We start from the raw sequence: 25,604 nt of genomic DNA on the forward strand, positions 1-25,604 counted from the left end.
TGCCCCAGAGAGCACTATGTTTTGGTTCACAACATCTTCTTATGATCCGTGGGCCAAAAGAAGCTTGCCTGTTCACCACCAAGACTAGAGCTTGTTTGGTGGCAGCTCCTGTTTGATGGAACGCCCTTCCTGAAAACATAAGGGCCCTGTGGGATCTACCACAGTTCCTCAGGACCTGGAAAACTGAATTGTTCAAACTTGCTTTTAGCAACTAAGAGGTTGCGCCTGCCATTCCACAGCATTGACAGCCTAATTGATCCCATCCCTTCCCTGCCGGTTTGTTTAAATAAACCAAAACTTGTTTTAAATTGCTACCTATGCCTACTATGTCATTTTCTGAAAAGTAAATTTTGACACCTGAAGCAATAACAGGGTGATAATTCCAGGGGTGTGCTTAGTAGAACAGTTGCCCCTGGCACAGTGCCCCATGTCATCTTCTAAAAACAGCTAATGTCAAGCCAAAACTAGGACCCAAACTAGACATTTTAAATTAGTCAGGTTTGGGGTTCCCCAAACCATTTCATTGTTCACATGGGCAGATGGCAGCTGTGAGGAAAGAATTTTTCTTAAGTCCTACAAGTGGCTGACTTGGATTAGGACTGTAGAGAGATGGATTTAGTCCCCCATTTCCCATATCCAGAATGGAGGTGGGGGGGGGGGGCATTCTAAATAACTGAGTTCATGAGGCACTTGAAAAATTTGCTCCCCAATGCAGCAATCAGGCTGAAAGGGAAAGCAAGTTTCTCAAGATGTATTCCTCCACTTTTAGGAAACCTTAGTAATTCCATTTCAAGTTTCTAGGCTTTTAAATGCATACTTCCAAATTAAGTCAAGAGCAGTGTTCCTCTAAACTGACATGGCTCAAGATTTTTAGCCTCCAGCTCACGCATTCGCTCAAGAAAAATGGCCCCAGAGCACAATAATTTATGCAGCAGCTCACAACTTTAATGCCAGTAGCTCACAACTTTAATACTTAGTAGCTCAAAAAGTAGAATTTTTGCTCACAAGACCCTGCAACTTAGAGGGAACATTGGTCATGAGGAGGGCTCAGTTTGGCGCAATGGTTAAGTGTGCGGACTCTTATCTGGGAGAACTGGGTTTGATTCCACACTCCTCCACTTGCAGCTGCTGGAGTGACTTTTTTGTGGCTGGGCTTTTTTGAAGCGGGAACTCCTTTGCATATTAGGCCACACACCCCTGATGTAGCCAATCCTCCAAGAGCTTACAGGGCTCTTCTTACAGGGCCTACTGTAAGCTCTTGGAGGATTGGCTAAGGACTTCTTGTTACAAAAGAACCCCTGATCAGTCATAACTTTCTCAGAGCGGTTCTGGTCAAGAGCAGTTCTGGAAGAGCTCTCTCAGCCCCACCTACCTCATGGGTGTCTGTTGTGGGGATGGGAAGGGAAAGGAGATTTTAAGACTCTCCGAGACTCTGAGTTAAAAGCAGGGTATAAATCCCATCTCCTCCTCCTCTTCTTCTTTGCCATTGTGAAATGGACATAGCTTTCTTAAACCACAAGGGTTAGCATTTCTACAGCCACCTGAAATATTAAACCCACAGCAAGAGGAAGAAATTTGCTTGGAGAGGCTCATTCCTTCTCAAGAGGCAACCTGTTTTGTAAACTCCACCCCCCCCCCTTTCCCCTTGGAAAGATAGTGATTTTGGAGAATTAACAGCTATGGCATAGCATTGCAAGTCAGCAGTTTTGTAACTGTTCTAATGCTATTTTCCCAATGTTTCATGATGTTGATATCAACATGTAAACGAAGTGTTAGTTTAACAAAAAAAATGCTTGAGTGCTCTTAATTACAGCTTGAATCTGAATTGTTCTAAAACGCCTGTATGTCTGGTGTTATGGATTATTCAAACATGTTCTTGTGTAGGAATCCCAACTACATTAACTATAGTCAGCACTTCTAAATTACTATTTCTTGTTCAAAGCATTTCGCATACATTTTCTGATCAATCGTTATCTAATTAATTAAAGTAATCAATATTGCATTTCATCTGGAAATAAAGACGGCCTTGGAGATATGAAATGTGAGGGTTTTTTTAAAATATATATATAAAATTGCTACAGACTACAAAACCATTGTGAATTGGGATTATTTAACAGCTAGAATATGGGATTGCCTTAAAAAAAAAAACCAAAGGAACTTCTTGCAGTGTTTCTGGTTTTTAATGGTGTTTGATCTTCAGGTATCTCAGGCTTTGGTATTAGCTAATAAAAGTATTAGCTAGGATGTTGTTGCAAGGAAGAACACACAGTTAAATCACTGGGTGAAAATGATCATTCCAATACGTAATAAAACTTGGCTACAATAGAATACATTGTCAAGACAATTGTTGATGACGTTTGCTTATTTCCTCTCTGATGAATGATTTAATAGCCTGTATGAAGGTGATGGCAAAGACAATTGATTTTTGTCCCTATGGAGTATCTTCCAAGATCAGGGTTGTGTAATTACATCTTGGCCTTTCAAAATGAGATAGAAAGTGACAGCTGGGCATTCTTCATCCATGATAAATGTAAAATATAATACCCATAGCACTTCATGTTCAGGAGTTGAGAGCAATTGATGTGACTTTGGTCTATCATCTTACAACGTGGTTGCTATTGCAAAGAGAAGGGTGATACAATGATGCCTTGAGTGAGATTTTACAACTCAAAAATACACTGCTCTAGGCACAAGAGACAATTTAGTAATAGCTACTCATTTGTTTACAAATATACAACATACAAATCCCAAATATAAAATACAGTGAGTCTATCCAGTACACCATTTCATATCTTCCTCAGGTCCAAGGATGAATGGGTTGAATCCAAAAAACTCATAGCCCTGGTTGTTGCTGTCACTTTGAAGTGGGGCCAACCTAAACTCCAAAGAGCTTACAATCTTAATAATTATCACCAGGGCTTTTTTTGTAGGAAAAAAAGTCCAGCAGGAACTCATTTGCATACTAGGCCACACCCCCTAATATCACCATTGTTTCACTTGGGGCTTTTTGTAGAAAAAGCCCAGCAGGAACTCGTTTGCATATTAGGCCACACCCCCGATGCCAAGCCAGCCAGAACTGTGTTCCTGTGTGTTCCTGCTAAAAAAAAGCGCCTTGGTTATCACTTTTGGAATGGGGCCAAAGCAAACTCCAAGGAACGTGCAGTCTTACTTGCAAGAACTTGTGTTTATGGGGGAGTCACCGCAAACATTCACCAGTAGCCAAAGTCTACAATAATTATACAGGGGAGAATTTTTCCCTGTGTAATTATTGTAGGCTTTGGTTGCTGGTGATAATTATTATTAAGACTGTAAGCTCTTTGGAGTCTGGTTTATTGGTATATTGGAGTCTGGTATATTGGTAAACAAATAACTGGCTATTACTAAATTGTCTCTTGTGCCTGGAGCAGTGTGTTTTTTATTTGTATTCTCCACTCTACAATCCTTTCTTTTGAGTGAGATTTTGGCAGAGCTAAGGTTTGAACCAGGAACTTCCCAGATCACTGCAATAAAGGCAGAAGCATGTGGGGCCAGAGGAGATCTGGTAAACTATCCAGGATTGCATGGAGACTTGGAAGCTTCCACTTGGAAGCTGTACATAACTTGATGTTCAGCATTAGCAGATCCACTGATGAACCTTTGCAGTAAGCCTTACACTAAACACCGTTAAAGTCCCCCATCCACCACTGAGTCACTGGTGCCTGTGTGGAATACTGGATGAAAGGAGATGGAATGAAAGAGTATGGAAATTTCATTGCTGTAACCTTGTTAGCAGGAGCAGCCGCTGTGTTGACAATATTCTCTTGTTGCCTTCACCAGTGTCCGAGTAAAACATTTGGTGGTTTTGATTCTACCAAGGACCTTCCTGATGAAGTCATTACATTCGCACGAAGCCACCCAGCTATGTACAACCCTGTATTCCCCATCAATAACCGCCCTATCATGATCAAAACGGATGTGGATTACCAGTTCACACAGATTGTTGTTGATCGAGTGGATGCAGAGGATGGCCAGTACGATGTCATGTTCATCGGAACAGGTAAGGTTTGATCAGCTGATGTCAGAAAGTGCTTGGAATGTTAAGTGCTTCACATTGCCTCTGTATGTTGAAATAAATGAGGCCGTGCTGCGACAGTCCTTTGCAGATTTCAGCCTTGTTAGGAATACATTGCTGCAAAGAGAATTCCCTCCGGAGCCTCGAGGTCCTTCTCTGGGTAAGTGTGGCGTAGTCATAAAAGAACCAGTTTATAAAATGGTCCAAATTCCTCCTCAGACATGATGCTCACTGGGTGACCTTTGGCCAGCCATGTTCTGTCCACAGTTGAGGTAACAATATTCATCATTAGATATAATTCCCCTGTGCTGGTGGTGGCCAAATGGAGCTCTCCCATTGGCTAACAGGTGCATTCATTCAGTTTCTCTGGCCTGTCATTGGCTGACTCCCCTGCACCACCCAGGAATGCAGGCCTAGGAATGTTGAACAAACCACCAAAACAGCTTTTCTTCAGTGACAGACAGATCTCTGTCTCCTCTCTGTCAGCCTCACAAAAAGTGTTGCCAGCAACACACTAATCTCTCATCAAACGCAGCCTCTGAAGGCCACAGAAATAGCCAGGAAACTGTTGCTGCAATAATGCAACTAGGCAGCAAGGCCTGGCTGTTCTGGGAGCATTTCCTCACAGACTATGGCTCTTTCCTGTCAATCCCTCTCCCTCCTCAGCCTAGCCGCTAGCCAGAGGCTGTTGCTAGGGAACCGATTTCTGTCAGTAAAGGCAGAGACCTAAGGTGAATAGAATGGGATACACCCTCCAAAGCAGTTATTTTCTCCAGAATGGGGAGAGAGATCTGTTGTCTGGAGTTCAGTTGTGATCCCAGGAGATCAGGTTGGCTACTAGCATTGCCAGGTCCAACTCTAGAAATATCTGAGGCCTTTGGGGGTGGAGCCAGGAACAAGGTTGTGACAAGCATGATTGAATTCTGAAGGGAGTTCTGGCCATCACATTTAAAGGGACTGTGCTCCTTTTAAATGCCTTCCCTTCATTTGGAAATAATGAAGGATAAGGATGCCTTTTTTGGGTTTCATAGAATTGGACCCAAACAGGAATATAGCTTTTATCATAATGTTTCTTATACGTTTCTTTGGCCACTTCCAGATTTTCTTGAATAACTTTCCAAACTTTTCCCAATTTTCCCCACCATTGTTCAAAAGATGAAGATACCTCAGGTATTACTCCCCCCAGCCGTAGTGGGAAAGGTTTCCCTTCATAACCATTCACTACCAAGAATGCAGAAGTCTTTGTGGAGCTATGCACACTGTTATTATATCCATATTCTGCAAACGGCAGGAGCTCTACCCAATTCAATTGTTGATAGTTCACAAAGCACCGTAAGTATTGTTCTAATAAGGCATTTACTCTCTCCGTCTGACTGTCCGTTTGAGGATGGTAGGCTGAGCTCAATCCCTGCTCAATTCCAGTTAGCTTACAAAACTCCCGCCAGAAGTTGGCAACGAATTGAGGGCCTCGTGTCACTAATTACCTTGTCCTGGAACGAGTGTTGGAAGAATAATTGTGCTAACTTTTTAGCAGTAGGAATTAAAGCGCAAGTTATGAAATGAGCTTGTTTTGAAAAAGTGTCTACTATCACTAAAATTACACTTTTCCCTTGCGACACTGGTAACTCCACAATAAAATCCATCAAGACAACCGACCATGGTCTGGTAGCTGTCTCCAAAGGTTGTAATAATCCGGGAGGCTTTCCCCCCCTTCTTTTCGCCATTATGCATATCAGACAAGAGGCAACATAATTGGAGATGTCCCTCTTCATAAACGGCCACCAAAATTGCTGGTTCACTGAGTGCAGTGTTTTAACATATCCGAAGTGCCCTGAAAATTTGTTGTTGTGACAAAACTGTAGCACTTCTTTGTGAAGACTTTCTGGCACATATAATTTACCATCCTTGTACCAGAAGCCCCCTTTGCCTTTCTTTACTCCCTCTGGTTTGGCTTCCCCCTCTTTTTCCACTTAATTGATTAATGTCCCCCCCCCCATTTTTCCTCCAGTTTTTCGCGCTTGGCCTTAGAGCGGGTGATTACTGCCCCTCCTACTTCACTCAGTGGGAAGATGGAGTCGATCACTTCCTCCCTCTGACTGTTATGTTGAGGGAGTCTAGATAGTGCGTCAGCTAAAAAGTTTTTGGAGCCGGGTATGTGTTTTAGGGTAAAGTCAAATTTAGCAAAGAAGCCCGCCCACCGGATTTGTTTTTCTGTCAACTTCCTTCATCCCGTGAGGGCTTCCAGATTTTTGTGATCTGTCCAAATTTCAAATGGGACCCTCGCCTCCTCTAACCATGATCTCCAAGTTTTTAAAGCGCAGGTTACTGCGAAAGCCTCTTTGTCCCATACCGACCAATTTCTCTGTTCATGAGTGAATTTCTTGGATATGTATGCACAGGGTTTTAATGTCCCCTCCTCATCAGGTTGCATCAGAATTGCCCCCACAGCGACGTCGCTGGTGTCACATTGTATCACAAAAGGTTTTAACTCATTGGGGTGAATTAAAATAGGTTCGCTAGTGAATAGTCTTTTCAATTTATTGAACACCTCTTGGCATCTGGCCGTCCATTCTAACTTAGCTCCCGGCCGTTTTGCCTCTGGACCCTTTCCTTTCGTTTTCAGGAGATCCATTAAGGAGAGCATGGTGTGTGCGAACCCCTGTATAAAATTACGATAAAAATTTGTGAATACGATGAAAGATTGGAGCTGTCTACGTGTTCTCGGGGGTTCCCAATCTATCACGATTTGGATTTTAGCAGGGTCCATTGCTAGGCCCCTCCCGGACACTTGGTATCCTATGTAGTCCAATTCTGTTTTATAAAACTCACACTTGGACAATTTGGCATACAGTTGATTTTCATAGTGGGTTTTCGGAACTCTGACTTTCACATGGGATTGCGCATTTTGAGAATAAATAATTATATCATCCAGGTACACTACTGCCCCTTTGTACAGGTACTTGTGAAGAACTTCATTTATAAAGTTCATGAACACTCCAGGGGCTCCTTGCAACCCAAAAGGCATGACTAGATATTCAAATTGCCCCATAGGTGTGTTAAACGCTGTCTTCCATTCATCTCCCTCTTTTATGCACACCCAGAAGTAGGCATCTCGTAAGTCTAACTTTGTGAAAATTTTCCCTTCCGATACGGTGCTGAGTAAGTCCTTTATCAATGGTATGGAAGTGGAAATTTCATTAATCCCCCTAAAATCTGTGCAAAGCCGAAGCCCCCCATCTTTCTTTTTCTGAAACAGTACGGGGGCGGCGTGGGGGGCGGTAGCGGGTCTTATGAAATTTCTTTTTAAATTTTTATCCAAAAATTTTCGCAATCCGGCATTCTCAGCCCACCCCATTGAATACAGTTTAGCTTTTGGGAGTTCCTGTCCTGGGATTAATTCAATGGCACAGTCAGTATTTCTATGGGGAGGAAGTTCATTGGCTTCCTCTTCACTAAACATTTGTTTTAAATCTCTGTATTCCCTAGGGATTGATTTTACTTCTTCAGTGGTTAAGCATAGTTTTTCATTTCTTGGGGGTGGTTCTGGACCCTAGTCCCCGTTCCAGTGGTGGTGTTCATACCTTTTGTCTTTAAAGTCTATAATCTGGTCTCCCCACTTTATGTCGGGTTCGTGTTTGGCTAGCCATCCCACCCCTAGTACAATATCAAAGGACGATGAGGGAGCTATCACAAATATCTCAGTATCCCAATGGTCTTCTATTCCCACGGGTACTTCTTGGGTTTGCTCAGTGCAGGGCTCTCCTCTCATTATAATTCCACCCATTTGCTCAAACTGTATGGGGCGAGGTAATGGACTCTTTGGGAGCCCCAGAGCTTCCACTAACTTGGGTGTGATTATGTCTCTAGTACATCCCGAGTCAAGCAGAGCTCGGGCGTGAATGAATCTCTTTAGTTTATGATTTAGTAAAGTCAAATGGATGAAAAATAAAGTTCCAGTTATTCTCACCCTCAGTGGTGCCGTTAATTCCACGACCTGCTGCTCGGCACCTCTCAGTGCAGGTCATCCCCATTTCCCGCCAGCTCATCATCCCAGGATGTTTCACTCAGCTTGTCTACGACAATAATTTCCTCCCCTAGAGGGGTCGCGGTGCTCCCCTTCATCGACTCCTTCGATTGACCTTCCGTGTTCTTCGCCTTGGGTGCGCCGGATTTCAGAGTAAGGGGGGGCCTCGAGGTCATTCTGGGCAGTTGGCAACCAAGTGATTTAAGTTGCCACACCGAAAGCAGCGTCGGGGGATAGTTGGTTTAGTAGCTCCCCCAGTTTGACTGGCCTTCTTCCCATCTGGTTTTGCCCCCAACCGAGAGTCACGTCCCCTTTTTCCCCCTTGCTGCTGTTGGCGTTGTAGGGCCACTCACTTCATGTTGGTTTCTACTTCACCTGCTAGTTGCACCCATCCTACCAATGTAGTAGGGCGGGCTTTTTTAAGGGCCTGATCCAGTACACTTGCATTCAAGCCCCACTGGAATTGCTCTGTTTTCATTTGTTCATTCCACCCCCGGATTTTGGCCGCATTGGCCCAGAACTCGGCAGCGTACTCATGCACTGTTTTGGATCCTTGCTGCACGTCTCTCAAAGTGGTGAGGGCTCTTATTTCTTGCAGGGGATCTTCGTACTGGGTCAGTAGGGCTCGAAGGAATGCGGCCACAGTATCTAGCTCGGGGCTTCTGGTCTCGTATAAACTCACGTACCATCTTTTTTGCCGCTCCTTTCAGTTTCGACCACAGGTAATCCACTCTGCTGAATTCGTCAGGGAAGGTATTTCCCCAATAATGCATGAAGCTATTCGCTTGAATTGAGAAGTACTCCACCTCTTCAGGATCCCCGTCGAAGGTGGCATCCAGATCTTATCCTCTCCCATAATCGCGGGGTATGAGCGGTAAAGGAGGTGGAGGTAGTGGCTGTTTCCTTACCGAAGGGGGTATTGGTCCCTCTCTTGGGTCTGGTGGCTACAGCACTCTCTCCAATTGCCTCCTCATCTCTTGGGCCATGAAGGTAGCATTGGCTTGCATCTCATCTCTCAGCCCTTTGGCCATCTCTGCCATCTCAGTTCTCACCATTTGGAGGAATTCCCAGGCGTCAGGATCTGGCTCTTCGTCATCATCTGAGCATGACTGTTCTCTATCTCCCCCGTCCTCTTCCTCTTCATCCGGGCATGGTCACCCTCGATCATCCCGGCCATCTCGCCCACTCGCCTTCAAAGGGCTCTGGTCGCTTTCCTCCCCTGCGCTCGAGCACAGGGAGAGTAGTGCCAGGATTGCTTCTCTCCGAACTGGTGCTTCATCCATCAAGGAGGTGGATGTTTGGGGGATCCACACTTTAGGGGTTTTAAACAGCTGCTGGATGTGCAGGGGAGATCCTCTCCCTGTAGCTCTCTTAGCATCGAGGATGTACAACGGAGGTGTTTGCACCCTGGCACCATCTCCTCTCAGCTCACTTCATGGTCTCACTAGAGTTATGGGGAGTTTTCCGTTGTCTGGAGTTCTCTCCACTATATGATCAGAAAGTTGCCAATTCGGTTATGTCCCTAAGTAGGATTACTTCCAAAATGTCAAGCATCGATATTTCTCAATAATCAAGCTTTTGTTCTGTAATCAAAAGTTGCTTTATTGTTAAAACTCCATAGCTTGCCCAAGGATGGACTCCTTGGAAGTAATGACATACATAACATTGCATAGTAACGTATAGGCATGCTTTAAAGGGAAAGGTTACAGATAACTTCAAAAGGATAACATAAAGATGCAAATTGAGTTGAGGGTTCAAAGGCTACTCACTAGTATCTCTTTATGACTAAGGAATGTCAGCTAGTAAAAACATCTCCCTTTCTCACACATTCTCTGGAAACCAATAGGACCTGGCTTGTGTGAATCTGGGGGAGAGGCACTCTACACCGTTAGCACAAGGTTACTCTAAACATCCTGGGACCAGATGGATTTATTATGCAGCTTTTGGTTAGGAAGGAGAAAGCAGGGGGGGGGAGGAAGAGCATGAAGAGTGTCCTGCTTTGCGTCGGGCCTGTCTGCTGAACACCATTAGAAATAGCATATAGAAATGGCATGCTTGACACTCTGGTCCAATCTTTTTGAAACTCTTCCCCATCAGGAATTGTTTCGCAGATTCTCACCTCCTACTGTCAATCAGAGCAATTTGTCTTTCTGTCGATTTTTCCTGAACAACTCTAATTCAGAAACTACCTGTGCTGTTGCAAAATTTTTGACCACCATTCTCCAACACAACTCTGGCTATGCTTGATTTTATGTCTAACCTAAGTTCAATTCTGACTTATCTTGTTTATCCAGATCTTCTTCTGTATTTTATGCTATGCCACTAAAGGTTTGAAACTGAAATTGAATTGAAACTGGGGGGTCGTGTTTTGAGGAGAGGCACCAGATGTTATGCTGATAATTTGATGCCTCTGCCTCAAAACACAGCCCTCCCCCAGATACCCATGGATCAATTATTTTTTATACCCTGTGGGGATCGGTCTCCACAAGGTATAATGGAGTGCCCAGCAAATATTTCCTCCCCCCCTCCCCACTTTCTGATAACCCTGAAGCAAGGGGAGGTCCTCCAAACTGATGGGTTCCCTTCCCCTAACTGTTGATTGGCAACCCTATAACAGCTACCCTAGGCCTGCCAGCACCCTCTAGGTGACTTGATGCCACCTGACTGGCATGACTTAACTAAGCAGCCCCCCTATGACAGTCAATGTGACTTAACAGTTGCCAACTCCAGGTTGGGAAATTCCTGAAGATTTGAGTGGAGGAGCCAAGAAGAAGACTGCAGAATGTTCTTTTCTCCAGTTTCTGGCATCATACAAGGATTTGAATTATTGTCTCGCTCTCCCATACAATTTAGTTTAAAGGCCTCCTTATTAGGTTAGCAAGGCTGTTACCAAGCGCCCTTTTCCCTACTTCTGTAAGGTGCAAACCATCTCCCGATAGAAGACCACCATCTCAAAAGCGTAAGTCATGGTCCAGAAATCCGAATCTTTCCTGACGACACCATCGACGTAGCCAGTTGTTTATTTGAATTATTCTTCTTTCTCGTCCTAATCCATGGCCTTCAACAGGAAGCACTGACGAGAACACAACCTGTGCGCCCAGCTCCTTCACCTTCTGACCCAGAGCCATTGAGATAACGTTGAGACAGACTCTAAGCTGCTCTTTCAAGAACTGAAATATTCTTTGGACTAATTTCTGCTGAGACATTAGAAAGTAATAGGAAGGCATTAAAAAAAACAGAATTAAGGAAAGGAGGAAGTATATTTGGAGAAGTGGAATACTGTGTTGGATATAAGCTGTTTTGCCTGGCTTTGGGGCTTTACAAGCTATTAAAGATTGGACTCTACAAATATAAACGGGAAAGAACCAGAAAGCTGTGATCTTCTTCATATGCATATCTCACTTCCTGTTCCTTTGACCTGGCGGGAATAATGTGTTCTATGGAAGTACTGAGCATTTCAAACAAATATGCAAAATATGCTTATGGTTGGTCTTGCACAAATACAAAATACTATAAGACAAATTTCAAATCAAATTAAAGAAATGGACAGCAAGATGGGGAAAGTGTGCAGCTTACAAAAACAAATTGAAGATGAACCAGCCACAATTAAAAAGGAACAGGGTATTAAACCAGCAAATACAGCAGAGGAGAGATCAACTTAAATATGTAATCCACAGGACATATTTGCAGACAGTATATTGGACATGTTATTATCTAAATTTGAAATTAAATTTGAAGTTTTGGAATGACAAATGGAAGCACAGAAATGGATATTACCTACAAGATCTACATGGGTTTTGCTGGGAAAAACCCTTTTACAAAGGAGGTTTATGCCAATTTATTAAGGAGGCCTGGAAGCAATCCAGTCTTAAATTTACAGAGAAGCTGAAAGAGGAGGAGGAGGAGGAAGAAGAAAAAGACGAAGGAGGAGGAGAAGAACCGCATAGCTCAGCTGAACTAATACATGTGTTAAGTCATGCACAGAAAAAAAAATTGGGGAAAATTAGATAAATATGGAATGGCATAAGCTGGTGGCTAATTTTTTTTTATTTGGAAATCTTATGATTTATTGTTATATTTGGGAAATTAATGTGAGAATTATAGAGGGGTTAAAGAAATTTAAATTTAGTTGCTCTTAAATAGTTCAATTAAAATGTAAGGTGAAACATTAAATGAAGATAGAATAGCTAAAATGAGTGGTTAATATTTTTGCAAATTATGGCCAGCAGGACTGAAAAATTATGAGTCATTAAAATATAATGGGAGACTTAAATCAATCTGAGAATTTTATTTAATAAGTGACTAGTTCTGGGTTTTTTTATTGTCAATAGGGCCAAAAGTTAAGACAGTGAGAAAGGGGCTTAAAGAATGGAGGAAAATATCTGTAATACTAGTTTTTAGAAACTCATAAATGATCCAGTTGTTAACAAAGATGAATAATCATCTATTATTTTTGTTTAAATTAGAAGATGTGACATGGTTCCAAATGTTAGAATGACAAAATGATAGACAATAGAATATTATGATATATATTAGAACATATATATGTAACCTTTAGAGATTTTGGATATATTAAAAAATGGTTGAATTAGCAGAGCTTTATAGTTTACTTGCAACATCTTGGAAAGCATCTAAGATTCCTGCTGAATAGGAACTAATTGTAAAGAATGTGCAAACTGACCTAAATGGACAAGCTTAACTATTTGTTAAAAGGATAAATGGAAGAAGACTCTCTTGGACCTGGGAAGGCCCTTTATAACTGGTTAAAATTTAAATATAGAGCTATGGAAATGTTAATGGAATAGAAAAGGTATCTGTAGTTTTTGGAATCAGAACATGTATAATTTTGGAATAGTAACGACTAATTGGAGAAAAGTTGTATGCAGGGAATACATATACACATATATCTTTCCTACTTTCCCTTTTTTCCTTTATAACCTCAATAAAATGTTGTTTTTTTAAAAAAGCTAGTTTGGCCATCACTGATCTATACCTTGTTGGGTAATAGCCACTGATGGACCTCTACTCCATATGTTTATCCAATCTTGAATCTGTCTATGCTTGTAGCTGCCATATGGTGTCATCCATAATAAAGAATGGTTATTATATTGAATTTAATCAGTATCCAATCCATCAGATTCAGGTTCCTTCTCTTCACAATCTTGATACAGTTGTTTTACCTGAAACTCACACCTTTTTTGTGGAAGCAGCAATTGTGAAGGTTGAAGATGATGATGATGATGATATTAGATTTATATCTCGCCCTCCACTCCGAAGAGGCTCAGAGCGGCTCACAATCTCCTTTATCTTCCTCCCCCACAACAGACACCCTGTGAGGTGGGTGGGGCTGGAGAGGGCTCTCACAGCAGCTGCCCTTTCAAGGACAACCTCTGCCAGAGCTATGACTGACCCAAGGCCATGCCAGCAGCTGCAAGTGGAGGAGTGGGGAATCAAACCCGGTTCTCCCAGATAAAAGTCCACACACTTAATCACTACACCAAACTGGCTTTGACCTCCCCAGAGTTTTACTCCCCTTATTTTATCATTCACAAAAAGGATGTTGGAAAAGTGCAGTCTTAGACCTCTGTAAATTGAACAAGTTTCTTTCTCAATCTATATTTTGTATGTCATCCTGCAAGAAGTCATCTTTCTATTACAAAAGAATTGCTGGTTTGCTAGCATTGATCTTAAGGATGTGTATTTCCATATTACAGTCTACAGGGCATACACAGTTTTACCTTTTGGATTAGCCTCAGCACCACTAGTCTTCTCCAAATACATGTCTGTCATTGTTTCTTATCTATGTCTACAATGGTGTGGGGTTTACCCCTATCTTTTTTTTTTCCTTTTAAAAACTTTTATTTAATTTCCAAAGTACATTAATCACATCTACAAAACAACTAAAAGGAGCAAGACTGACTAAATGCAAAGTAGTACATACATTTGAAAGTAATGCATAAGTAATATCGGATTAGCGTGTACAAATCAGTAGTAGATAAAATCCAAATACTTCTTTGGCAATTTACAATCTTTTGTATTGTTTGAAGTAACATATTGAAAATAGGGAAATCATTTCTCCTCAAAATGTGACTTATACAATAGGTTATCTACTGTTAGAATTTGAGACGTGATTTTGTCAGATACTAGTATATCCCAAATTTTAAGGAACCATTTCCAGACCATAGGTGCGATCTTCTTTTTCCAACATTGAACAATCACAGTTTTAGCAGCTAATAACAAGATAGCCACTAGATGTTGTCTTGACTTTTTAATATTTGTATTCCCCCCAAAATTTAGCAGCACTCATTCAGGAGTATTTGGAATTTTAGTAGCAGTTATCAAATTAATAATTGGTAAGATCTTATTCCAGAAAGCTTTGATAATTGGTGTCAGACTCTAGAGTCAAGGAACACACAGATGGTTGATTCAGACGTTTATTCCAAGCATCTTAAGGCAATGCAACTGTTTGCTGAAACTGGGGTTCCAGCTCAGAGGCACTGCATATATACCCTTGGTGGACCGTTATCATTTCAAGCAAAGCATGGCAAAAAGCGACAGGCACATTTGGCGGGCATTCTACATCCCCTTTCCCCTCCTTACTACAGTTCAGGTGCAATATCTAATACTTCCTCCGGTCTCCTCTAGCCACGACCTTGGTTGACATGTTAACAAGCTGCTAAGATAACTATTAGGGATGTGATGGCTGGGTAATGCAAAAGCAAAGGAGCAGTTATATATTTCAGAATGGAATGCAGGCTGTCTCACTCCACAGTTACAAAAGTGTTCATGGTCACTCTTACAACAATTGCAAGCTGTTATATGAGGATACAGTCTGGGGTAGACTCTAAACAATTGGGCATTCCCACCAGCAGTGTAAAAATAAGCCCAGGAACCCACAATTCTTCCAACAATTTGGAGTACTAAAATAAAACTTTCTTGGAGTTATATACCATCTGGAATATACCATGTAGTTTTGTAATCTAATATTTTTGGATTTTGACTTGAACAAACAATTAGACCATATAAGTTTCCCTTGAGATTCATCCAAAACGAGATTACAATTCCTATGCCAAGCTTTTTGTTGAGATGTTAACAATGACATTTTTTTTTACTATTTAACAGTTGGAAGATAATTTTCAAAACACCCTTTGAACTAGAAAACCCAGCCATTATTTTTTTCAAAAGACGTAAAAGTCCTTTGTGAAGCAGATTGTAAATCATTCGCCCTAGTCATGGAATATAATTGCTGATATTGGAACCAACTAAATCAACATCTTTTCTCCATCTGGTCATGCAACCATAGTTTTCCCCTGTAGGTTATATCACATAATCTAAATATTTTACCCACTCTTTAAAAGAATTTGATGATTTTCCAGGAGCAAACCAACTCTGACCAAGAAAGGCATTCACGGGTCAGATACCAGGTGCCAACACTGCCTCTATACCTATCTCAGATTGACAGAGTTTGCAATAAAAAAGGGTTTATACTTATATTTTGAGGCCTCTCTCTAGGACGATTCCATAGCACTTCATGAAGGGCATAAGGATGACAATACTCCTGTTCAATACCAACCCATTGTTTTGAAGGTTCAGAGCAAAAGTAAAACAAGATTTATTTTAATTGAGCTGCCATGTAGTAGGTATGCAAATCAGGAAGAGCCAAGCCGTCCAGACTCAAAGGTTTCATTAACAAATTAAAGCTGATTCTCGGAAACTTTATTCCCCACAGAATATTTTCCCATTGAGCTTGCCAAGTCTTAAAACAATTGTTCAGAATAGCGATAGGTAAATGTTGCAGAAGAAAAAGAAATTTGGGAAATACGAGCTAATTCGTTAATTTTTCTCCAGTGGAAAGAGATTAAATTTGTTCCAGTCCTCCAATTGTTTTTTTAACTGAGGTTGTAAGTACTTCATAGTTGTATCTATATAATTCTGCTAGTCAAAGAGGAATATGAATACCCAAGTGCCTCCACACCTAAGTCACCCATTTAAATGGGAACTTCTCACTAATATAGTGTTTGATCTCTGGGGTTATACAGATTGGAAATAATTCCCATTAGTTAATAGTGTTGATAGTTCTTTAAAATCTCAATACATCTTTCAAATAAGAAATTTTCACCCTGTCAAATGCCTTTTCAGCATCCAGAGCTACAAAAACAGAACACAGATCATTCGATTGACATTAATGGATTAGATTTAAGGTCTTGCATATATTGTCATTAATAGACATTCCTGGGATAAATCCTGACTGATCCCCATGTATGTATTGTGAGATTGTCTTGTTTAATCTAGTAGCCATAATTGTGGAGAATAACTTAAAATCATGGCTCAAGATAGATATTGGACAGTACAGTTCAGGGTAGAATCTATCCTTGCCCTCCTTGTTGTTGTTCAGTCGCACAGTCGAGTCCGACTCTTTGCAACCCCATGGACAAAGTCACGCCAGGCCCTTCTGTCTTCCACCATCCTCCGAAGTCTGCTCAAATTTGTGTTTGTTACATCAGTAACGCTGTCCAGCCATCTCATCTTTTGCCATCCCCTTCTTCTTTTGCTTTCTGTCTTTCCCAGCATCAGGATCTTCTCCAGTGAGTGCTCCCTTCTCATTTGGTGACCAAAGTATTTGAGCTTCAGCTTCAGCATCTGACCTTCCAGGGAATAGTCTGGGTTGATTTCCCTTAGGACTGACTGATTTGATCTTCTTGCAGTCAAAGGGACTCTCAAGATCCTTCTCCAGCACCACAGCTCAAAAGCATCTATTCTTCTACGCTCAGCCTTCCTTATGGTCCAGCTCTCACAGCCATACATTACTACTGGGAATACTATCATTTTTACTCTACGAACTTTTGTTGGCAGGGTGATGTCTCTACTTTTTATTATACTGTCCAGGTTCACCATAGCTGTCCTCCCAAGGAGCAAACGTCTTTTAATTTCATGGCTACAGTCACCATCTGTATTATTATTATTATTATTATTATTATTATTATTATTATTATTATTATTATTATTATTATTATTATTATTATTATTATTATTATTATTATTATCTGTAGTGATCTTGGATCCCAGAAATGCGAAGTCTGTCACTATTTCCATATTTTCCCCTTCTATTTGGCCAATGATCTTAGGTTTTTTGATGTTGAGTTTCAAGCCTACTTTTGTGCTCTCCTCTCTCACCCTCAACAAGAAGTTCTTTAGGTCCTCCTCACTTTCTGCCATTAGAGTAGTGTCATCTGCATATCTGAGGTGGTTGATGTTTTTCCCGGCAATCTTAATTCCGGTTTGTACTTCATCCAGGCCAGCATTCCGCATGATGTACTCTTCATGTAAATTAAATAAGCAGGGTGACAATATACATCCTTGTCGAACTCCTTTTCCTATTCTAAACCAATCAGTTGTTCCATATCTCGTTCTGACAGTTGCTTCTTGACCCTTATACAGGTTTCTTAGGAGACATATGAGGTGGTCTGGTACTCCCATCTCTTTAAGGACTTGCTACAGTTTGTTATGATTCACACCATCAAAGGATTTAGTGTAGTCAATGAGACAGACGTTTTTCTGATACTCCCGTGCTTTCTCCATAATCCAGTGAATGTTGACAATTTGATCTCTAGTTCCTCTACCTCTCTAAAACTCAGCTTGAACTTCTGGTAGTTCCCAGTCTACATACTGATGAAGCTAGGATCATACTAGGATCTTTAACATGACCTTGCTGGCATGTGAAATGAGTGCAATGGTGTGATAGTTTGAACATTCCTTGGCATTACCCTTCTTTGGGATTGGAATATAAACTGATCTTTTCCAATCCTGTGACCACTGTTGTGTTTTCCAGATTTGTTGACATAATGTGTTCATCACTTTAACAGCATCATCTTTTAGGATTTTGAATAGCTCAACCGGATACCATCATCGCGCACTTTGTTTTTAGTAATGCTTTCTAAGGCCCATTTGATTTCACACTCCAGAATGTCTGGCTCAAGATCAGCGATTTCACTGTCATGGTTGTCAAGGACATTGAGATCCTTCTTGTATAATTCTTCTGTGTATTCTTGCCACCTCTTCCTGATCTCTTCTGCTTCTGCCCTTCTTAGGAATCACTATAACCCTAGCCTCCTTCCAGGAGGCTGGCATTCTACCTGTGGTTAACATGGTTAACATGTTTTCAACAGTGGTCTTAATATCAATGGCTGAAATTTCCTATAAAACCCCACAGGGAGACCATCTCTTCCTGTAGTTTTGTTGTTATGCAATTTAGACAAGGCCTCTCTCAGCTCTGATTCCTCTATTGGGTGGTCTAAAAAGTCTGCATGATCCTTGGCCAATTTTGAATCAAAATGAATTGACCTCAAGTATGCTATTGTTTGTCCATAATTTGAGATCTCAGATGCATAAAGTAATTTGTAATATTGAGAGAAAGCCAAAGTAATCCCTTTTAATGAGGTATGAACTACCCCCTGAGGTGATTTAATAGTGTGCACTAAATGAGAAGTCTTTATTTTGGAGACCCTAGACTTTGATGTTTTAGTGACAAACTTTTGCTGCAAAAATAATATATTTTTCTGAATAGAGGAAGTTTCCAACATCGAGAGTTTTTTCCTTTCCATTTCTAGCTTCCTCCAAGTTTTTACCTCCAAATTTGTTTTGTCTTATTTCCAGAGATCCCGTCTCGATATTAACTCCGAAATAACTTCCTGTCTATTCTTTAGGGGGTGGTGCTTGTGAATTTAGATGATCCTGGAGGTCTCTTCCAACTCTATGATTCTTTTTTTAAGAAGATGTCAACGATAACAGCTTCCCCTGAATCACCACTTTAAAGGTGTCCCATATGACGTCTGAAAGAAAAGAGGCTTGATCTGTGGACTTCCCACGTCTTCATCAATTCTTCTAAACTTTAAATCGTTAAGGCGCCATAGATGTTTTAAGTTAGAGATTTTTGTTTGCAATGCAAGCTCTTGTTCCGGTAGTTGTTTAACTGACTCCTGCAGTGTTTCTCCCAGGGTGAAAACCATCTCCATCATCTCTGAAGTCTCCTTTAATTCACTTGTCAAGTCCGATATTTTAACATAAGTAGCATTGAAGCCATCATATTCTGTAGAGAGTTTGTAAGATCCCGCTTTAAAGCCTCAAAATCAAGCATACTGTACTCTCAGCTTGGTATCTCTAATTGATTTTTAATGGGCGCCATTTTAGAAGAGGGTGACAGTTCAGAGCCCACAGAACTGTTCTGTTTTCCACTAGTAAAATAAGATTTTACCATTGCTGGTTCTCTTGGGGCAGTCTTCAGTTTTGTGCCATTTTTAGGATTTTTAGTGCCAAAATTGTCAGCGAATTTTAGAAGGGAGCATACGGGGCACCAGAGCGCTAGAAACTTGCATCCGCCATCTTGAAGTGATGCTCTGTCCCCTTTACCCCTATCTTAATGTTTGGTTACTTGTTGGATCTGCAACGTAGCCTTCACTCAGTCTTAGAGACTGATTTCGCACTAACCTTGCTCCATGGCAGGCTTCCCTTTTTCTCTGGAGCAAGCCAGCAATTTTACACAAGCTGCTCCGCACCACCATTTTTTGTCATGGCAACCCCTGCTTTGATGTGCGGCAATGTAAACCTGTTTTTTCAGATTTATGTTGCCACGTGTCAAATCAGGGGTTGCCGTGACAAAAAATGGCAGCACGGAGCGGCTTGTGCAAAATCACTAAGCTTGCTCTGGAGAAAAAGGGAAGCCTGCTGCGGAGCAAGGTTAGTGTGAAATCAATCTGTGTCTTTGTGACTGCTGCTGAATGCTTTTAAATCAGTTTTGCAGCCTTCAATTGAATTCATTGGTGCCACTTTTGATGCTATACTGGGCAAGGTTTTTCTCCCACTCAACAGGGCATTATGCCTACAGTCTTTGGTCCAGTCCTTCCTGGCATGCCATCGCCAGACAACTAGGTTCTTACAACATTTATTAGGTCACATGTCCTCCACTACCGCAGTCACATGTCATGCGTGATTGCATATGAGATGACTCCAGAACTGGTTTCTTAGGGTTTTTCATCCACATGATTCCCAGTACCAGCGTTTCTCCATTCCAGTCTATTTTGAAGTCTCTGTGCTGGTAGTCAAATGTAGTCAAATAAAAGGAAGTACTTCTTCACCCAAAGGGTGATTAACATGTGGAATTCACTGCCACAGGAGGTGGTGGTGGCTACAGGCATAGCCAGCTTCAAGAGGGGTTTGGATAAAAATATGGAGCAGAGGTCCATCAGTGGCTATTAGCCACAATGTGTGTGTGTGTGTATACACACACACACACACACACATATATATATAATATATAATACACACACATATATATAATTTTTTTGGCCACTGTGACACAGTGTTGGACTGGATGGGCCGTTGGCCTGATCCAACAGGGCTCCTCTTATGTTCTTATGTGACGTAGAGTGTTGGACTGGATGGGCCTTTGGCCTGATCTAACATGGCTTCTCTTATGTTCTTATGTGACACAGAGTGTTGGACTGGATGGGCCACTGGCCTGATCCAACATGGCTTCTCTTATGTTCTTATGTGACACAGAGTGTTGGACTGGATGGGCCATTGGCCTGATCCAACAGGGCTTCTCTTATGTTCTTATGTGACACAGAGTGTTGGACTGGAGGGGCCATTGGCCTGATCCAACATGGCTTCTCTTATGTTCTTATTCAATCTATGGTCAGGTGTAAACTTTGGCACTCAGGACCATGACATTCAGTTATTCATTGCTGCTTCACTCATGGGATGGGATGCCCATTGTGCTGAGGCCACTGCACAGGGTCTCTAGTCTTGTACTGAAGCCTCTCTGCGTATAAATATGTTGGAGAGCAGCACAGTAAGAAGAGTTATTTTGCAGAAATGCTGCAAGGTTGCTTCCACCGGGGATCGAACTCAGTTCATGAGCAGAGCTTAGGACTGCAGTACTGCAGCTTTAACACTCTGCGCCACGGGACTCTTTGAATATACAGAGTACCATTAAAAATCAGTAATCTCCCCAGACCTGTAATTTTATACTCCCTGATTCTCATAGCAATCAGAAGTAAACTTGCTACTGAGAGGGTGATATAGGGATACTGATCTGATAAAAGAAGGGAAAGTCTCACTTTTGGGAGGTTATGCCTGTTAAGCAAAAGAGGACTAATCAGAACATCCCATGTTTAGACATAACATTCATGAAGTCATCCAAGTCATCCTCATCATAAAATCACAGTTCCAGCAGGGTCATCATTAGACTCCATTGCCAAACCAACACCAATTCCATAACCCCTTCATCATCAGGCTGTTCTGCAGTGCCAGCTGTGTCCATAGCAGATCACCAGTTTCCTGCCATAGACCCTTGTCGTCCCATTGACTCAGCACAACATATCAGTCGGATCCAACGGCATAGCCCATTCTCTGTCCTCTAAAGTCTCTGGAAGATCTTGACTGAACAGAATATGTATGCTCCCCTAGGTTCGAATTTAGTCAGTGTCAGAGTGTCACAATGCTGCAGTAGCATTAGGAATAAACACTGATCTCCAGTGGACCTGTGGCCCAACTTTCATTTTTATTAGGACTATGAACAGTCACTGTACATTGAACAGGACTTTAATTTTGCCTCAGAACCATCCCGAGTGAAAACACTTCCAGCCCCATCCAATATTCCTCAAGTGGCTTGGTGAGATTGCTTGAAATTGATGTTTTCTGTGCCTCCCCAGGGTCACAGACCCTGTGTTCAAAGTGATGTATCACAGCTCCACTGGTCTTGACACCTTTCTAGTCATGGCAATACAAGAGCAGGGACCATTGTGGATACAAAATCAATAATAGAAAACAACCACACCATGCCAAAAAACTCAATACATTACAATAATAATCAAAATATATTTCTATATTCTTTTACAAAAAAGTGTCAGCAATTCAAATACAAAAGTAATAACATGTTTAGTAAATAATCATTTAAATAAAATATTTATGATTAGGGTTTGTAGAATCTTTCGGGCTCAAGTGCCGTGTTCTACTGGAGAAAGTTTTCCTTCCAGTTTTCTCCAGTAGAACACGGCACTTGAGCCCGAAAGATTCTACAAACCCTAATGATGATGCCAGCCGTGAAAACCTGAAATCTTTGAAAATATTTATGCAAAATACTGGAATCATGAAGTCATTCTTTCATCACAAAAATATCCACAGAATATCTAAAGTCCAACTTGATTAAATCCATTGTCCTCATAAATTCCATTTCAGTTGAAAAGGATGCTAGTTCTAAATTCTTCCACAATCCATGCATCCAATCTATGGAAGTCCCAGTAACACTTATTTACATATGAATGTTTGATCCATATTTACATATAAATTGGTGATGAAGAACGGAGAGGTTGCTGCATTCCATTTGAATGCTCTTTTGTAACATGAAATCTGAAGCTACTCAAAGGTTAAGACCATCAGATCTTGAGAAAGAATCCTTTCAAAATGTATGTTACCAGGACATAGAGCTTTTGCCCCGAATACCACATTTCTGTGTGACATCATCACACTAAAGACATTGCACATAGTGACATCACCCCGCTCCCTCACTCCTTGAAAGCACGCTCCTACCCCTCGCCAGTGAGAATCTAGGACCTGTCAACCTTAGAGCAGCCTGTAGGGTTTTTGAGCTTCAGAATTTCGCTACAGCAGTTCTGCACATGTACTGTAACTACGTGTGACTGCAGAGATGATCACTCAATTAACAAAAGTTACAGGTAAGTGCAACCCTGTTTTTCTAAATTGCCATGAGACTCTAGAATTTTGTTTTGATTTTTTCTGCAGCAAACTAATATTGCAGACCTTCCAGAAGATGTATTTATTTATATTGCATTCACATCTACAGCCTCCTTTACTGAGTAAGCATGGTGCAGTGTTTAAGAGTGGCAGGCTGTAATCTGTAGTACCGGGTTTGATCCCCCACTCCTCCACATGAAGCCTGCTTGGTGACTTTGGGTTAGTCACTGTTCTCTCAGAACTCTTTTGGCCCCATGTACCTTACAAGCTGATAGTTATGGGAGAGGAAGGGAAGGTGATGGTAAGCCACTTTGAGAGGGAAGAGAAAAGTAGGGTATAAAAAACTACTAATCACCATCATCATCATGAGGTGACTCAGATGGATTGGAGGAAGGTGCTTGTAGCTGGGACAGAAGTGCTGGCAAGGTGAGTGTTAATTTTGCTTTTCCAAAACTGCTGAGGAGCATAACCTAGGGTTCCTGTGTGAGAGGACTGTGTGAGTGCTTGAAGCCTGCTGGAGAGGGGTTTCTGATTGTTTCCGTGTTTTTTTGTGTGGTTGTTGCTGAGAGAGGAAGGCCTGTTTGCCTGGGGTTGATTGCTGACCCCACCCTCTACTGTTGCTTTGGCTGTTGAGTCAGAGCTGGGGGCTTGAGCCTTTAAATTGCAAGGCTTCTCCTCACCAGAAGCACCGGAGCTGAAGGGTGAAAGCAAAAGGGCTCTTGGCCTGTGGCTCTTAGCCTGGGGGACTATCCTAGGGGTGAGTAGTGTCAGCTCCTGAGCAGTCCTCAATAAGCAGGCCTCTTTCTGGTGTTCAGAAAAGGTTTAATTTTTTTTTTTTTAATTTTAAAATGCTTTATAGGTGGTATATGACACCTAAGAAACTGTCAAAAATGTACAATCAGGTGTCAGATAGGTGTTGGAAATGTAAAAAACATAAAGGATCTTTCTACCATATGTGGTGGACTCAAATGATTCAGCAAGAGATTTCAAATATTTTAGGTTATAACATCAAGAAGGCACCAGAAATCTTTTTGTTGGGATTACAGATTTAAAAATTTCTGACACAAGATAGAATGACAATTTGGTACATGCTTTCAGCTGCAAGGACATTGTATGCGCAGATGTGGAAGCAAGATAAAATACCAGAAAAGTGGGACTGGATTATTAAAGTTATGCACTGGAGTGAAATGGACAAGCTTACAAGAATCTTAAAATAATTTGATTTAGAGAAATTGAATGGTGTAAATTTCAAAAATACATTGAAAAACAATGGAAAGTTAAAGGATATTTGGTGATTTTTGATAATAGTTGAATGTTAGAAGAATAACAAATGGACTACAATTAAATAATGAGACTATTAAATAAGGTGGAGATCATGAAATGGGGGGGAGGGAGGTGGAAAATGTGATGTATTGGTATGAAGTTTTATTAGTAGATGAATATTATTGTTACAATATGTTGCAGAATAATAAAATTTGTTTATACCAACAACAGTTAAAATAACAGAGTGTTAAAATCAAAGGAATAGTGATGGCTTGAGCTTGCAAGAGCTCTTATTTTAGGAGAGCCCACCCCTCCTTTCCCTTCCAGCAGTCTTGCCGATGGAATAATTCTCATAATCCCTCTGAGTTTATTAAAGTCTGCCCTTCTGAAATCTAATATACATGTATGGCTAAAGTTTTCTTGGTCCCTTATCCTCACCAAGACACTTTCCACTGGTCTGTCACTCTCCTCCTTCAGTATTTCCTTACAAACCAACCCTCTCCTCACATACAACACCACTCTGCTTCCTCTTCAACCCTTTCAGTTTTTCTTGAACAACTCGTTATCCATCCACTACTACACATTCCAGTAATGGGAATTATCCCACCAATCTCTGTAATGCCAACTAGATAATATCCCTCTGTCTGCATTAGAAGCTCAGGCTTTTCCTTCTTATTGCCGAAGCTTTGGGCATTGTTACCTAGACACCTGAAGTTTTGCACCTTTGGCTCCATTAGAACCGACCTTCCCTGGCAGACCTCCATTGTTTGTTCGCCTTCATTTAGGTGTTCTGTATACAAGGGGCAGGGAAAAAGTTACGTCTAATACCAAACTTAAGATTCCTCTGAGTTATCAGAGCCTAAATTACCTTTTCCTAACGCCCTTCATGCCAGTATCAGTTGCAGAAGCCGAGTATGTGCTTGCTTGGCAAGTTCTGGGAACAGTCTTGCATAGTTAGAACCTCAGTTCTGGCTTGACAATGCTGCCTGATGTTATCAATCCGGGTACCACTTTCCTCTCATTGTTAACACTCCAGTTGGACAACTAACACTACTTTCTCTCAATTTTCCTCAGCTGTTTAGTTGGAGCTGAGGGGATCACTGTGAGAGTTCACAAAACTATGCTGGCCATTTGCTGCTTGCTGCATGTTTGTTTTGAAACCATCTTGGAAAGGGTGGGAAGGAATTTTTTCAGTGCTCCGGAAGGGCTGGAGGAGGCAAAGGCAGGGGCTGCTGCTCCCCCAAAACCTCCACCCAAGGCTACTTTCTTGCCCCATGACAGACCAGCCCTCAAAATTCAGTAAAGGACCCAATTCATACAATATTTGTCACAGGTTTTTTTTTCCTTTTGCCAATAGCAGCCTAGCCCGAGAGAGCGAGAGACAGAGAGTCTGAACTTCTAACAGAAAATTAGTCAACTCTAAGCTCTTGCTCACTCTGCAAAACAAACCAACAAAACCATTGTCGCTGCTTCTGCACTCAGTTTTTTTTTAAACCACCTCTCTCTCTCTCTCTC

At 41.4% G+C, this 25,604-nt stretch overlaps 1 protein-coding gene across 1 annotated transcript in view; it reads left to right on the plus strand.

Moving 5' to 3' along the window:
- Positions 1-25,604, plus strand: part of SEMA3A (semaphorin 3A) — a 302,131-nt gene that overhangs the window by 208,851 nt on the left and 67,676 nt on the right. Inside the window, exon 11 of the mRNA XM_060258129.1 lies at positions 3,817-4,036. Coding sequence (XP_060114112.1) covers positions 3,817-4,036 — 220 coding nt within the window. The remainder of the gene's footprint in view (positions 1-3,816; positions 4,037-25,604) is intronic.

Source organism: Heteronotia binoei, chromosome 17 (genome assembly GCF_032191835.1).
Source record: "Heteronotia binoei isolate CCM8104 ecotype False Entrance Well chromosome 17, APGP_CSIRO_Hbin_v1, whole genome shotgun sequence".
Taxonomy (NCBI): domain Eukaryota; kingdom Metazoa; phylum Chordata; class Lepidosauria; order Squamata; family Gekkonidae; genus Heteronotia; species Heteronotia binoei.